Here is a 16,473-nt window from a genome sequence, read left to right on the forward strand (position 1 = left end):
GATGTTGTTGTCTTATTTGGGTTATATATAGGTATGGTGAGGTTAGGATAGACGAGGTGAGGTTAGGTTAGGTTAAGTTAGGTTAAGTTGCTTTACACATAACACATAAGGTTGAATGAGGAGATAAGATAGATGATAGTGAGGTTGTCTTATTTGGGTTATATAGGTATGGTGAGGTTAGGATAGACGAGGTGAGGTGAGGTTAGGTTAGGTTAAGTTGCTTTACACATAACACATAAGGTTGAATGAGGAGATAAGATAGATGGTAGTGAGGTTGTCTTATTTGGGTTATATATAGGTATGGTGAGGTTAGGTTAGGTTAAGTTGCTTTACACATAACACATAAGGTTGAATGAGGAGATAAGATAGATGATAGTGATGTTGTCTTATTCAGGTTATATATAGGTATGGTGAGGTTAGGACAGACGAGGTGAGGTTAGGTGAGGTTAAGTTAGGTTAAGATGCTTTACACATAACACATAAGGTTGAATGAGGAGATAAGATAGATGATAGTGATGTTGTCTTATTTGGGTTATATATAGGTATGGTGAGGTTAGGATAGACAAGGTGAGGTGAGGTTAAGTTAGGTTAAGTTGCTTTACACATAACACATAAGGTTGAATGAGGAGATAAGATACATGATAGTGAGGTTGTCTTATTCAGGTTATATATAGGTATGGTGAGGTTAGGCTAGACAAGGTGAGGTGAGGTTAGGTTAGGTTAAGTTTTGTTGGTATTAAATATGGACACTGGTAAAAATAAGCAAGGTAAGGAAGGAAAAGTAAGTTATTTAAAGATACACTGTTAAGAAAAGTTATATATAGGTATGGTAAGGTTAGGATAGGCAATGCTAGATGAGGTTAGGTTAGGTTTGGTTTTGTTGGTATTAAAAATGGAAACTGCTAAAAATAAGCAATGTAAGGAAGGAAAAAAATGTTATTTAAAGATACACTGTTAAGAAAAGTTATACAAAGCTACATTTAAAGATACCAGCTGTTGAAAAATAAGGTGTAACAAAGAATGAAAAAAGTAAGGTATGATAAATAAAAACAACTGAAAACATAAAATAAAAAAAGTATAAAAACAAAATAAAACAAAATATGAGGAATAATAAATATAAATAAACATGCAAAAAATGAAAACATGAAATAAAAAAAAGGTATAAAAACAAAAAATAGTAAATAATAAATGAAAATAAACATATGCAAAACAAACTCCTGTATTACACCCAACACCCCCTACCCACCTTGAGGCCCCACACGCGCACCTCCCCGCCGAGGCAGCCCGAGGCCACTATCTCGTTGGAGGCGGGGTGGAAGGCCACACACCACGGGGTTCGCGGGTGTCCCTCCAGCGTACAGATGCACTGACCTGTGTTGACCTCGCTGACGTAGATGTTGTGGTCGCCGTGGGTGGAGGCGACCTTTGACCTGCAGAGAGAACAAGACAAGTTGATTGACCCCTTGACTATGGCTTTCCTACAAGACATCACCAAGCATTTATTTTTTATTTTTCTATTATCAGAATTTCCTTGATTTCTTATAATTCACTTGCGTTTTTTTACTGTACTTCTTTTCCCATGTCTTTTTTTATGCATGTTTTTTTATATCATTTCAAGGTGCCCATACCATCTCCATTCCTGTAAATAAAATAAAGAAATAAAACCTTGCCCCCCCACTCACCCATCGGGGCTGAATACCATAAGGAACGTGGACTTGGGTGAGCCGGGCAGTTGGCAGGAGAGGAGGTTGTGCTTGCGGTAAACCAGCATCTCCTCGCTGATGTGATGCAGCTGCGTGGTGGTGGCCCGGGGGTGGCGCGCCGGAACCTCGCGTCGAGCCAGCAGCACCGGCGTGGGGGCCAGCATAGGGTCATGGCACTGCCGCCGCACCTCCTCCCCCACCTCCATCTTGCCCTCCAGAAACATGTCATCCATCTGAAGGGGGGATGAGTGGGTGTGGTTAGAGTGTGCATGTATGAGTGTGTATTTACCTAGTTGTAGTTTAACAGGGCCTGGGCTTTACGCTCGTGTGGTTCTGTCTCCGTATCTACATTAATCCAACTTTTCCTTAAAGCTTTGCACACTCCTCGCTGATACTACATCCTCACTTAGTCTGTTCCAAACCTCTATATTTCTGTGTGGAAGCTATTTCTTTATGTCTCTCAAGCATCTCCCTGTGTGTATCTATTTGTGGTTTACAGGGCCTGAGCTAAGATGGGATAGTCCTGTCTCCTTGTCGATATATGTCCAAGCTCTCCTCATTTGATGCACACTCCCTGCCTCCACAGTCTCCTCCTTTAGACCATTACACTCATCCACACTTCTATATGGGAAACTGTACTTATTTTTTCCTTCAGACATGTTCCCTATATCAGCTTCTTAACCCCTTGACTGTGGATTTCCTACCAGAAGACATCACCAAGCTACAGGAATGGAACAAAAAGTGGCTGCTACAATTCAATGAAGAAAAATGTCAAGTCCTGCACCTTGGGAGGGGATATCCAGCACATCAATATCACATGAGAAACACTCCACTATCCACCACAGAGGCAGAGAAAGACCTGGGAGTGTATGTTACCAGGCTACCAGTGAAGGAAAAATCCGTGCCAATCGCAGCGGACGGGTTAACCTTACCTCACCTAACCTAATCTAATGTTCCTATGTACTTATATTCTTATGTTGCAACTTTGGGTGTATGTCTGTAATTTATCATGTATCTTCTACTTTATTTCTTGTATCCTTAACCCGGTAGCAGCAGGGATCATGTTTCTTAATGGCAAGCAAGAAAAATGAGAAAAAAATCACCCCTCACACAAACCATTTCATAATACCTATATATCAAAGCATTTGTGATCAGATTATGTATCATCTATTTTTGGGGGTTTTAAACTGTGGCACAAATTTGGCCTGTTGCTGCTACACGGTAAGGCCACAAATTTGACCCGTGGCTGCTACACGGTAAAGCCACAAATTTGACCCGTCGCTGCTACACGGTAAAGCCACAAATTTGACCCGTCGCTGCTACACGGTAAAGCCACAAATTTGGCCAGTCGCTGCTACACGGTAAAGCCACAAATTTGACCCGTCGCTGCTACACGGTAAAGCCACAAATTTGACCCGTCGCTGCTACACGGTAAAGCCACAAATTTGACCCGTCGCTGCTACACGGTAAAGCCACAAATTTGACCCGTCGCTGCTACACGGTAAAGCCACAAATTTGCCGTCGCTGCTACACGGTAAAGCCACAAATTTGGCCCGTCGTTGCTACAAGTTAAAGCCACAAATTTGGCCCGTCGCTGCTACATGGTAAAGCCACAAATTTGGCCCGTCGCTGCTACACGGTAAAGCAACAAATTTGGCCCGTCGCTGCTACACGGTAAAGCCACAAATTTGGCCTGTCGCTGCTACACGGTAAAGCCACAAATTTGGCCCGTCGCTGCTACACGGTAAAGCCACAAATTTGGCCCGTCGCTACACGGTAAAGCAACAAATTTGTCCCGTCGCTGCTACATGGTAAAGCCACAAATTTGGCCCGTCGCTGCTACACGGTAAAGCCACAAATCTGACCCGTCGCTGCTAGCGGGTTAAAGCACAAAAAGTGACACTGTAGTGCTGAAAACATGACACAAGCGCACGGATGCTATTTCTATGAGTTTACAACGCGGACTGAGACTAGAACCAAGAATTACCCGAGACCGAGTAAGAACTGACCCAAAATCTTGCAAAATTCTTACGTTTCTTGTTCTGGTGTGTCAGATTTTAAAGAATTCCCCCAATTCTTGGGCTGGGTGCGGCCACTGTTCTGCTGGCCGCACTTCCATAGGCCTATGGCGATGACCATTTCCTGAGCTTCCTGTGGGTAACCCTGCCAGGTGGGGGTGGACATAGAGCTCACGAGGTCACTGTTGTGTTACTGTTGCACCCCAGACCATGTTAAAGCATCACTGTATGATAAGCAAGAACTTCCCGGAATGAAAACATCATCGCCATCGTTAGAAACAATTCAAACGATGCCATTTGTCAATATTTTGTGTTGGATATCCCCTCCGAAGGTGGATGACTTTACATTTTCCTTCAGTGAATTGTAGCAGCCACCTTTTGTTACATTCCTGTAGCTTGGTGATGTCTTATTGTGGGAAATCCACAGTCAAGGGATTAAACAAGGACGCACGGCTCAACAAGCTATTTAAGCCGATCACTTTCCTCACTTTAGAAAGACTACAAAATGAACACACTGGCTTCATAAACCACAAACACAAACTAGCAAGAACTGTTGTTTTATCGCCACCTTCATCAACAAACTCCCTATGTCATGTTTTTGACTTTGGGAAGTTGAAAATGCCGTCTCATTTTGGTAATCTTCCGGTCATGGGCAGAAGAGTTGAGAAAGGCGACTTTGAGGACACGCACACCCCAGACAAAGGCAACTCTGCCCAAAGGTGTGCACCGCACCATGGCGGAAAACTGGCCGAGGAAAATATCCGGAAATACACGAAAAATGGCTTACCAGGCAGACTGTTACGGGGTTGAAGAGGTGCTGACAGTGTGCTGATGGTGTTCTGATGACGGGGTGACAGTGTGCTGATGACGTGGTGTCAGTCTACTGACAATGTGCTGACAGTCTGCTGACAGTGTGCTGACAGTCTGCTGACAGTGTGCTGACAGTCTACTGACAGTGTGCTGACAGTGTGCTGACAGTGTGCTGACAGTCTACTGACAGTGTGCTGACAGTGTGCTGACAGTGTGCTGATGGTGTTCTGATGACGGGGTGACAGTGTGCTGATGACGTGGTGTCAGTCTACTGACAATGTGCTGACAGTCTGCTGACAGTGTGCTGACAGTCTGCTGACAGTGTGCTGACAGTCTACTGACAGTGTGCTGACAGTGTGCTGACAGTCTACTGACAGTGTGCTGACAGTCTACTGACAGTGTGCTGACAGTGTGCTGACAGTGTGCTGACAGTCTGCTGACAGTGTGCTGACAGTGTGCTGACAGTGTGCTGACAGTCTACTGACAGTCTGCTGACAGTGTGCTGACAGTCTGCTGACAGTGTGCTGACAGTCTACTGACAGTGTGCTGACAGTCTACTGACAGTGTGCTGACAGTGTGCTGACAGTGTGCTGACAGTGTGCTGACAGTCTGCTGACAGTGTGCTGACAGTCTACTGACAGTGTGCTGACAGTGTGCTGACAGTGTGCTGACAGTCTACTGACAGTGTGCTGACAGTGTGCTGACAGTGTGCTGACAGTCTACTGACAGTCTACTGACAGTGTGCTGACAGTCTACTGACAGTCTACTGACAGTGTGCTGACAGTGTGCTGACAGTCTACTGACAGTGTGCTGACAGTGTGCTGACAGTCTACTGACAGTGTGCTGACAGTGTGCTGACAGTCTACTGACAGTGTGCTGACAGTGTGCTGACAGTCTACTGACAGTGTGCTGACAGTCTACTGACAGTGTGCTGACAGTGTGCTGACAGTCTACTGACAGTGTGCTGACAGTCTGCTGACAGTGTGCTGACAGTCTACTGACAGTGTGCTGACAGTCTACTGACAGTCTACTGACAGTGTGCTGACAGTGTGCTGACAGTGTGCTGACAGTGTGCTGACAGTCTACTGACAGTGTGCTGACAGTGTGCTGACAGTCTACTGACAGTGTGCTGACAGTCTACTGACAGTCTACTGACAGTGTGCTGACAGTGTGCTGACAGTCTACTGACAGTGTGCTGACAGTCTACTGACAGTGTGCTGACAGTCTACTGACAGTCTACTGACAGTGTGCTGACAGTGTGCTGACAGTCTACTGACAGTGTGCTGACAGTGTGCTGACAGTCTACTGACAGTGTGCTGACAGTGTGCTGACAGTCTACTGACAGTGTGCTGACAGTCTGCTGACAGTGTGCTGACAGTGTGCTGACAGTCTACTGACAGTGTGCTGACAGTGTGCTGACAGTCTACTGACAGTGTGCTGACAGTGTGCTGACAGTCTACTGACAGTGTGCTGACAGTCTACTGACAGTCTACTGACAGTCTAAAGACAGTGTGCTGACAGTGTGCTGACAGTCTACTGACAGTGTGCTGACAGTCTACTGACAGTGTGCTGACAGTCTACTGACAGTGTGCTGACAGTCTACTGACAGTGTGCTGATGAAGGACTTCTCTCACCACAGTCTGTCACTTTGTTTCGGACTTGATTTCGTTCGTGTCACACGCCCAAATTCACTTTCCATGTGGGTCGACGTCACCCCTGGGGGCATATTGGCCTGGGAGAGGCTAGGCTGACTCTTAAGTCGACACTCTGACCCATATGAGCGTATAGATGAGCACGGGAGCGTCCTTTCAATTGCAATTAATTATGGTAATTTGCAAACGCGTCTGAAACGTCAACAGTATATGATTGCAAATCGCTTTTACGCGTGAGACGCGTCAACGGTGCTCTACGGGTTAAGAACAGTGGCAGTCTGGCAATCTTCAAGAAAGCGCTGAAGACTCACTTATTCACTAAATCCTATGACTTTACAAACGTGAGGATCAGGGTTGCAGTAAAGGAAATAATTGAAACATATTCTCCTATTTTTCAAAGAATCACTTCACATACACACATAGATCATCCACAGTCTTTTCTGATACTTTGATTTGAAGCTGCAGTCATTTTTCTTTGAGCAATTTCAGTGAGGACATGTCCAAAACATGACATGATCTGGTTAGACTGTTAGGAGACTAGACAGAGTTGTGGTGTGGTGCTGGCCAAGGCTGGCTGGCTGGCTGCAGCTGGTCAGTCTTAGGCCTGGCTCAAACAGCCAGCCAGGTTACTTCAACATGTGTTTTAAACTAATGTAGACAATATTGAGGTTTACATTCATTTAATTATTTTCATTTATAAAAAAATATATAAAATCAACTTAGATAAAAAAATCTGATTTGAATAAAAAAAATCCATTTTTTTCATTTAAAAAAAATCAACAACCCTGGTGAGGATTGAGGACAACTTTAGGTGCTAATGTTACTGTTGTAATGTTGGCGGCCCTGTGGAGCGCTGCTGCGGAGGTGGACCGGGGCCTGAAACCTCATCACCGGTGAACGGAAACAGGTAAACTTGACATGGGTAAGCTTGGGTGTGATTCTGGAATATTACCAAGCTGTCACCTCAGCCACAAAAAGCTTGAAACACGTAAACTTGACATGGGTAAGCTTGGGTGTGATTCTGGAATATTACCAAGCTGTCACCTCAGCCACAAAAAGCTTGAAACAGGTAAACTTGACATGGGTAAGCTTGGGTGTGATTCTGGAATATTACCAAGCTGTCACCTCAGCCACAAAAAGCTTGAAACAGGTAAACTTGACATGGGTAAGCTTGGGTGTGATTCTGGAATATTACTGACCCATCACCTGAACCTCCCCAAAAAAGCTTGAAATAGATAACCTTGTAATACGCACTGGATGGGCGTGGAGGCGTGGGGGCACTGGATGGGCGTGGAGGCGTGGGGGCACTGGATGGGCGTGGAGGCGTGGAGGCGTGGGGGCACTGTGTGGGCGTGGGGGCACTGGATGGGCGTGGAGGCGTGGGGGCACTGGATGGGCGTGGAGGCGTGGGGGCACTGTGTGGGCGTGGGGGCACTGGATGGGCGTGGGGGCACTGTGTGGGCGTGGGGGCACTGGATGGGCGTGGGGGCACTGTGTGGGCGTGGGGGCACTGTGTGGGCGTGGGCGGCGTGACAGACTCCGCAGCGTCGCTCTGTTTACTTCCGTTGATCTTGACCTTGATCCTGATGTTACAGGTATCCTGAGAAGGGAGGCCGTGGTTTTGTATGTCCTTATATATAGATTTACATAGAAAATCAGACCACACAGACCCCATGGTCCAGACTAGGTGGTCTGTCCTTAAACCTAAGTGATTTTACATTAATCAGAAGACTCCAAAACGTTGCTTTTCTACTCTAGTTAATATTACGTTGAAGGAAGTGACGGTCGAGCTTATTTTTGAAGGAGTCAATCGTGTTGCACTGGACCACTGATGGTGGGAGCTTATTCCATTCTCGCACTACAACGTTGGTGAAGAAAAATTTGGTGCAGTCTGAATTTACTTGTCTACATTTGAGTTTTATGCCATTGTTCCTCGAGCGCAAAGTGTCATCGATCATAAACAGTTTTGTTCTGTCTACATTCTTGAAACCATTAAGTATTTTAAAACATTCGATCAGTTTTCCTCGGAGGCGACGTTTCTCAAGAGAGAACATGTTAAGGGTGGAAAGACTTTCTTCGTAGGATTTGTTGCGCAAGGAAGGGAACATTTTTGTTGCCCGACGCTGAACACCTTCTAATTTAGCAATGTCCTTTGTATGGTGGGGAGACCAAAACTGTACCGCATATTCCAAGTGGGGTCTGACTAAACTGTTGTAGAGCGGGAGTATTACATCTTTATTCTTGAATAAAAAGTTTCTTTTAATGAAGCCCAACATTCTGTTCGCTTTATTTGCTGCATCGATGCATTGATGTGAGAATTTGGGACTTGACGCGATTTTGACCCCCAGGTCCTTAACGCATTGAACGCTTGTGAGTTTAACGCCGCGCATTTCGTATTCGAACTTCTTATTCCTCGTTCCAACTTGAAGGACCTGGCACTTGTCTACGTTAAAGGGCATCTCCCATCTATCCGACCAAGCTGAAATTTTGTGCAAATCCTCTTGGAGGCTTTGCCTGCCTTCGTCAGTGAGAACCGAGTTACCAATCTTTGTGTCGTCTGCAAATTTACTAATGCGGTTATTGAGTCCAACATCCACGTCGTTGATGTAAATAATGAAGAGCACTGGGCCAAGGACCGAGCCCTGAGGGACGCCACTAGTGACAGGCGCCCACTCTGAGTTAAATCCGTCAATCACTACTCTTTGTTGTCTGTTGCTCAACCAATTCGCGATCCATTGGTTTACTTGACCGTCAATACCTATTTGCTTTAATTTGTAAAGTAATTTATGATGCGGGACTTTATCAAACGCTTTCTGGAAATCAAGATAGACTACGTCCAGTGATTTGGTTACGTCATAAACAGTGAAGAGGTCGTTATAAAAGGTTAATAGATTTGATAGGCAGGATCTTTTGTTTCGGAAGCCATGTTGTGAGTCCCCAATCAATGAGTGGCTTTCAAGGTAACTCACAATTTTGTCTCTAATTATGCCCTCAAGTAGCTTACCTACAACCGAAGTTAGACTAATGGGCCTGTAATTACCTGGTACTTTTTTTTCTCCTTTCTTGAAAATCGGTGTCACGTTAGCCTTTTTCCAATCTGAAGGGACGATGCCTTGTCGCAAGGACATATTGAATACGGTTGTGAGGGAGGAGAGTATTTCGCTCTTCGTTTCTTTCAGCAGAGTTGGATATACTTTGTCAGGTCCAGGACTTTTATTTGTTTTAAGTGAATGGAGAGCTTTAAGGACTTCATCGGTTGTTATTTCAAAATTAGGCAATGCATGCTCGAGATTTACAATAGTACTGGTGTTGGTGGTAGCGAGAGGAAGACTGTTAGTATTAAACACCGAGGAAAAGTAATTGTTTAAGAGGTTTGCAATGTGTTGGCTGTCAGTCACTAGTGCACCGTCGCTGTTTGTTAAAGGTCCAATACCACTTTTGATCGCCTTTCTGTTGTTTATGTAACTGAAGAAAGATTTCGGGTTATTTTTACAGTTGGCTGCAATATTTTCTTCATATCTACGCTTTGCCTGACCTACTAGTCTTTTTACTCGTCACCTGGCATCATTATAAAGTCTAATGTTCTCGGGCGTGCTTTGTTCTTTCTTAAACCTGTAAAACAATATTCTCTCATTGACTGATTGTTTAATTTCGCTATTAAACCACGGTGGGCTTTTATTAGTGTTAATTCGCTTCTCGCACAAGGGGACGAATGTGTTCTACTGAGTGAGTAAGTGATTTTTAAGGCTTAGCCAGGCTTCCTCTACGTTGCCGTCATCTGATAGTTGTATTTCTGTTAGTTTTTGTCGGATTTCTACGAAGTTAGCTCTTTTGAAATTGGGCACCTTTACTTTATTTTCAGTCACTGATGATTGAGCTTTAATGTCGACGCGCACTAATTTATGATCGCAAGAACCGAGGTGTTCTCCTACCGTGACACTACTGAGAAGGTTATCTTGGGTCGTTATAACAAGGTCGAGTATATTATTTTGTCGAGTTGGCTCAGAAACCATTTGGCTTAGATAATTTTCTTCTAGAAATTGATCATTCTATGTGACTCGCCTTCTGTACCTGATAGTGTCGCCCAGTCGATATGGGGGAGGTTAAAGTCTCCTAATATCAGTGAGTCGCTGTTATTAAGTGACTGCCTTAAGACGCTGTACATTTCAAGGTCGTCATCGAGTGATTGCCCGGGAGGTCTGTAGGTGACAGATATATTTAAATTGACTTTTGCAATGTTTACTCGCACGCACAAATGTTCAACGTTACTGTTTCCCGGTGTTTTGTCAGTGGGTTGCAAATAGCTTTTGACAAAAAGGGCGACGCCACCGCCTCTACGGTTTACACGATCTTTGTTGAAGAGTCTGTAGCCATCTATGTTGTATTCAGAACTTAAATCAATATTTGTGGTGTCGATAAATGTTTCGGTTATAGCAATTATGTCAAAATTTTCTGTTAGAGCAAGACATCTCAGCTCATCAAATTTGTTTCTTAGGCTACGCGCTTTGAAACTAAGGATTTTCAAGTTATCTAGAGGCTTGGTAATAGAGGTGGTGGTACTTGCGGGATCACGGTTACGGGTTTGTTGCGATGCACGGCGTCTATTTACACGGGCGGGGTGGAGGGACGTGGCCGTGACTCGTTTGTTGCTCGGAAACGGAGGAGGAGGAAGAGGAGGAGGAGGAGGAAGAGGAGGTGGTGCTCGCTGTAGAAGTGGAGGCTGTGGTGGTGGCTGTACTGAGTGGAGGTGACTGACTGGGTGGTTCTGCTGGTGCTGGTGGTGGAGGCGGAGGCGGAGGTGGAGGTAGAGGTGGAGGAGATGGAGTTGGTGATCCGTCCTCCTGGCTGGCTCCTTGATCCTCCTATAGGTGGTTTGTGTAAAGAATTGTGTGATGACAAATGGTTCATGTTTGTCTTAAGGTCGTGTTTGAAAACATTTCGTCGCCCAAGTTCACATATTTGACATGGCTTTCGTAGGAGCTGTAGGCCTTTCCAGGGGTAGTTTTATGACCCTGATGGTAGTGTGACGCTTCTTCTGTGCCATGAACCTTAAAAAACACTCATGAAAAACAGTTTGATCCCCTCTCTGACCTTTAGAAATAGTTGATGTGAGAAGCGATGGCGTCTTAAAACACGGCCCTCAGCCCTTTGTCTTAAACTAGTAACTCTTAGCTTAGTCACACACACACGGATACATTGATGGGTTAGAGCAAATCAACACCAAGGCGGGAAGGTTCATTGCAAACTTTTTTTTATTTAATTTTTTTTTTACAGCAAAGGAGTCAGTTCAAGGGAATACAAAAAGGTAACAAATGTGAAAGAAAAAGCCCGCTGAAAAAAAAAAAATAAATAAATAAATAAAAAATGCCCGCAAACTACACTTGAACACCTGGTACTACCTTTGCCCTTTGTTTTAAGCTCCCTGCACCACCACCACCACCACCACCACTGCTACCACCACCCCCGCCACTAGACTCACTGTTGCCGAGGAGGTAGGTCGGGAGGGGGGACGGGCGCCTCTCCTCCCTCCTCCTCCTGTCGCCGAGAATGAGAATAGAGAATAGATTATGGATAGATAGATTGTGGCGTGTTATCTCCTTCTCTTTCCTCCGTCACTCGCGATATGTTACCGTTTAATTAACCCGTCCGCTGCGATTGCCACGGATTTGGCTTTGGTATCGCAGCGGACGGGTTGAGAGAGTGTAATTTAAGTTTCAGCACTAGTAATGTCATTCGTGATATGTTACCATTCAACCCGTCCGCTGCGACTGTCATGGATTTGGCTTTGGTATCGCAGTGGACGGGTTGAGAGAATGTAATTTAAGTTTCAGCACTAGTAATGTCATTCGTGATATGTTACCATTCAACCCGTCCGCTGCGACTGTCATGGATTTGGCTTTGGTATCGCAGTGGACGGGTTGAGAGAATGTAATTTAGTCTCCGCGTTAGCAACGACCCTTTACTGGCCTGATCACCGACACTAAGCCACCATTCAATAACCTGAATCAACTTGGGCACTCACATAAAAAAATAAAATAAATAAATAAATAAATAAAGAGAATATAATTTAGTTTCCACACTAGTAATGACCTTTTACTGGCCCTATCACTGACCCTAAGCCACCCACCCCCCACCTGAATCAACTTGGGCGGGGTGGGCAGGGTCTCGGAGAAGGCCCCGGCGAGGTCCTCCACCACCTGGGAGTCCTCGGGCAGCCGCAGAGAGTGGATCTGTTCCTGGATATCGTTGAGCATGAGGCAGATCTGCTGAAGCATCTGTTCCTCCCTGGTGTGGTTGTTGATCTCCAGCAGGGCACTGAGGGAGAGGGGGAGAGAGGGGGGGCATGAGTAGGCAGGTGGGGGGGGAGGAGGGGGAATGGGAGGGGGTGTGTGGGGTGTGGGCAGAATGGGTATGTATGGGTGATAGTAATGTGTGTGTGTGTGTGTGTGTGTGTGTGTGTGTGTGTGTGTGTGTGTGTGTGTGTGGGAGGGAGCAGGTGAGGATATGGGTGATGGAATGGGGTGTGAGTGAGTGTGTGTGTGCGTGTGTGTGTGTGTGTGTGGGAGGGAGCAGGTGAGGATATGGGTGATGGAATGGGGTGTGAGTGAGTGTGTGTGTGTGTGTGTGTGTGTGTGTGTGTATGGACGAGAGATGGTGTTATGCATATGTGTGTGCGTGAGTGTGCGTCTGTGTATGTGTGCTCCTATAGAAGACGAAAGTGCATATCTGTCTTACATTGATAATTGCGATGCCGAAGAAATAAAAACAATGGATAAATAAAAAAAGAAAATAGTAAGGAAATGGCTGATACTCACATGCATATCTGTTCTATAATGACGATGATGATGACAAAGAAATAAAAATAAATAAATAAAAAAAAAGAAAATAATAAGAAAATGGCCGATACTCACATGCATATCTGTTCTATATTAACGATGTGTCTGCTGAGGACCCGGACCCCAATCTGCGAGTCCAGGGCCGAGCGAGACCTGGCAGACGGCCCCGGGGGAAGGTCGGCCCCGCGGATCGCCCCGAGCAGCCCCGACGCCCTGGATCCCGAGGCGTCATCCGAAATGGTGTCAAGGGATGTGTTGAGCAGCGGATGAGATGGATTTCGGATGGAGTAGCAGGGGGTGGAGGCGGAGTGCGAGGCGGAGGACCTGGAGAAGTAATTACAGGGATGGCGGGAGAGAAGCCGCGCCATGGAAGAGCGGAGCCGGTCGGAGGAGAGTGGATTGGTGGAGGAGGAGGTGGAGGAGGAGGAGGAAGAGGAGGGGGCATCGGACCGGGAGGGATTACGGAGTGAGGAGAGAGGGACAGAGGATGGGGTGGAGGAACGTGGAAGAAGGGTGGAGGGCTGGGGGAGGAGAGGAGCCGTGCGAGAGGCGTGCGTTCCGACGGTGGATGTGGATGTGGAGCAGCCGAGAGATCCGCTAGGGAGCTGAGCGGTGACGGCAGCGTAGGATAGAGATCAGGCAGCTCGGCATGGGTGGAAAGTCTCGAGAATGGTGGATCGGTGGGTGGATCAGAAGGCAGAGCGGAGGGGCAGTGGTGGATCATAGGGCGGAAGAGGCGGGAGAGGAGGAAGTGGAGGCGAGGGGAGAAGAGGTACAGGGGACAGTGGAGGGGCTGGTGGAGAGGTGGAAGAGGTGGAAGAGGAGGAGGACCGGGGGCAGAGGGGCTGTGTCGCATCACTCGGATCATCAACAGCATCCCTGGACTCCACCCCGGCCCCGCCCCGCTCCGTTCGCCTGACTCAGGGCATCTTCCGGCGGCCCCGCTCTCTCTGCCCAGTTGACCCGCCCTGGTCGCCTGCCGTGAATCCCAGGTGGTCGGATAGATGGAAGTAGTAACCCCAATGGAGGCTTGACCGTTCGCCCGTGCCCCGGATAGCGGCGACAGGGTGGACGTTGACACCCCAGTACTAGCCTCCTCTTCATTACCCCACGTTCGTCATCACCCTGGGGCCTGGGGCGGGGTCAGGTCAGGGCTCCCATGGGTTAGGAGTCGCATCGGTCGCCACCCCGTCGGAATCTTGCCCCAGACGATGGAGCCGAGACGTCCACAGGAGCGAGAGTCAGGTGTTGCGTTCCGAGGCTCAGCTAGCCCCAGAGGTCGCTGAGGAGGACGAGTCTAGGCTTGAGGAGGAGGCGCTGTCGTCACTCACCATCTGGCGCAGCGATCGAGCCGCCCCCAAGCTGGATGACTCCTCCACCCGCTCCTCGCCCTCCCCCGCCCCTGCTCCGCCGCCGTCCGTGTCCCCCCCGAGGCCGCCCCCGCCCCATAAGGCTGAGGATGGCCTGGGTGGGTCGCTTGTGTTGGTGGAGTCCTGGAGGGGAGGTAAGGGGTGGTTAGGTTAAGCTGCTGCTGGTGGTAGAGACAGACATATAGACAGATGGATATAGAGGTTAATAAAGTATGGATAAAAGGATACAGACAGACAGATGGATAAAGACAGACAAAGAAAGAAATATAGAATGGATGAGAAAGATATAGAAAGAAGAGATGAAGGATGAATGAGAATGAAGAAGATATAGAATGGATGGATAGAGACAGACAAAGAAAGAGATATAGAATGGAACAGACAGACAGACAGACATATAGACAGTTGGATAGATAGATAAATAAAGCAGAAATTAAAGAATATAAACACACTAATGGATGGATAAAGACAGACAGAGATAATGAATGGAACAGACAGACAGACAGATGGACGGATGTATAGACAGTTGGATATATAGATAAATAAAGCAGAAATTAAAGAATATAAACAGACAAACAGATGAATAAAGACAGACAGACAGACAGACAAACAAACAGCAAAAATCAGGGTAAAAAAAATGACGATATGACAGGCCCCTAAAAAAACAACTAACAGCGCCATAGGCCAGAACGTAAAAAAAATAAATAAATAAGTAAATAATAATAATAATAAATAAAATGAATAAAATAGAGTCCACATCACCTGCGGCCCCTGACTGCTGCTGCCGCCACCATTCCCGCCGCTGCCAACACTGCCGCCGCCTCCTCCGCCGGTACCTCTGCGTTCCTCGGTCATCTGCCGCGCCGCGCTGCCCCGAGTTCTATGGGGTCTGTGCCTCGGTCGATCTGTTGAGAGGAGGAGACCCAGAGTTGGATAATAATTTTTTTGTGTGTGTTTGTGTGTGTGTTTGTGTGTGTTTGTGTGTGTGTGTGTGTGTTTGTGTGTGTTTCAGTGTTATTCCCTATTTTGTTTTTATGGATAAGGGGGATGAGGATGATTGTATTTTAAGATGTTTTTTGGCCCGCTAATGTATTTGGGTATGCTTGTGTGAAAATGGCTCTCTTTCTCACCCACTGTTTCTCACTCTCTATGTATGTATGTATGTATGTATGTATGTATGTGTGTATGTATGTATGTATGTATGTATGTATGTATGTATGTATGTGTGTATGTATGTATGTATGTGTGTATGTATGTATGTGTGTATGTGTGTATGTATGTATGTATGTATGTATGTATGTATGTATGTGTGTATGTATGTATGTATGTATGTATGTATGTATTCATCTATCTATCTACCTTGTTTACTCTTCCTTTACTGACTGTCTTCTACTTTATCATCTCTCTCTCTCTCTCTCTCTCTCTCTCTCTCTCTCTCTCTCTCTCTCTCTCTCTCTCTCTCTCTCTCTTATACAAGAAAACACGTTAATTACCCTAGACAGAAAAAAACAAATAAAAAAACAATAAAAAATAAATATAGTCACCGTGCGGGAAGCTGACGTGGTGCTTGTGGATGACGTCGCGGCGGTTGTGGCGGCAGACGAGGAGCCGCCGGACGCAGCAGCAGCGGCGGCGGATGAGCTCGTTAGGGCCTCCAGGTGTGAGACGAGGCTGAGGTACTGGCTGGAGAGCTGGCTGTATCGCTGCTCGCGCTCCACCAGCTCCGAGCGCGAGGGCATGTGGTGGGTGGAGGGCAACCCGGGCCTCTCGTGGGGCATGTTGGCGATCCCCGTGATGAGCTTGTGGCCGAGCTGGTCGAATTTGACGTACCTGGAAGATGGGGGAGGTGGGGTTGAAATGTAATGTGGTAGATCGGGGTTGAAATGTAATGTGGTAGATGGGGGTTGAAATGTAATGTGGTAGATGGGGGTTGAAATGTAATGTGGTAGATGGGGGTTGAAATGTAATGCAATGTGGTAGATGGGGGGTTGAAATGTAATGCAATGTGGTAGATGGGGGTTGAAATGTAATGCAATGTGGTAGATGGGGGTTGAAATGTAATGCAATGTGGTAGATGGGAGGTTGAA

General features: G+C 46.6%; 3 protein-coding genes across 6 annotated transcripts in view; all 3 read right to left on the bottom strand.

The window, feature by feature from the left end:
* The window catches only part of LOC126990132 (uncharacterized), a 42,003-nt gene that overhangs the window by 21,615 nt on the left and 3,915 nt on the right, over window positions 1-16,473 (bottom strand). For all 3 annotated transcript variants that reach the window (XR_007744040.1, XR_007744041.1, XM_050848688.1), the window contains exons 3-4: window positions 15,931-16,216; window positions 15,149-15,291 (exon numbers count right to left, since the gene is read on the bottom strand). The gene's annotated coding sequence lies outside the window, so the exon portion shown is untranslated. The remainder of the gene's footprint in view (window positions 1-15,148; window positions 15,292-15,930; window positions 16,217-16,473) is intronic.
* The window catches only part of LOC126990134 (activating molecule in BECN1-regulated autophagy protein 1A-like), a 28,510-nt gene that overhangs the window by 3,251 nt on the left and 8,786 nt on the right, over window positions 1-16,473 (bottom strand). Inside the window, exons 3-4 of the mRNA XM_050848691.1 lie at window positions 1,683-1,936; window positions 1,247-1,430 (exon numbers count right to left, since the gene is read on the bottom strand). Of these exons, the coding sequence (XP_050704648.1) occupies window positions 1,247-1,430; window positions 1,683-1,936 (438 nt within the window). The remainder of the gene's footprint in view (window positions 1-1,246; window positions 1,431-1,682; window positions 1,937-16,473) is intronic.
* On the bottom strand, window positions 10,250-13,529 carry LOC126990133 (uncharacterized). 2 transcript variants are annotated; one of them, XM_050848689.1, is made up of 3 exons: window positions 13,095-13,529; window positions 12,318-12,498; window positions 10,250-11,045 (listed from the first exon to the last, which is right to left on the bottom strand). In XM_050848689.1, exons 1-3 carry the CDS (start codon window positions 13,385-13,387, stop codon window positions 10,785-10,787), a joined length of 735 nt encoding a protein of 244 aa, XP_050704646.1. In that variant the 5' UTR covers window positions 13,388-13,529; the 3' UTR covers window positions 10,250-10,784. The 2 variants fall into 2 exon arrangements, with proteins under 2 accessions (XP_050704646.1, XP_050704647.1); XM_050848690.1 differs by lacking the exon at window positions 10,250-11,045 and adding an exon at window positions 11,568-11,718 and having other exon boundaries at window positions 13,095-13,518.

The sequence above is a fragment of the Eriocheir sinensis genome, unplaced genomic scaffold (assembly GCF_024679095.1).
Source record: "Eriocheir sinensis breed Jianghai 21 unplaced genomic scaffold, ASM2467909v1 Scaffold146, whole genome shotgun sequence".
Taxonomy (NCBI): domain Eukaryota; kingdom Metazoa; phylum Arthropoda; class Malacostraca; order Decapoda; family Varunidae; genus Eriocheir; species Eriocheir sinensis.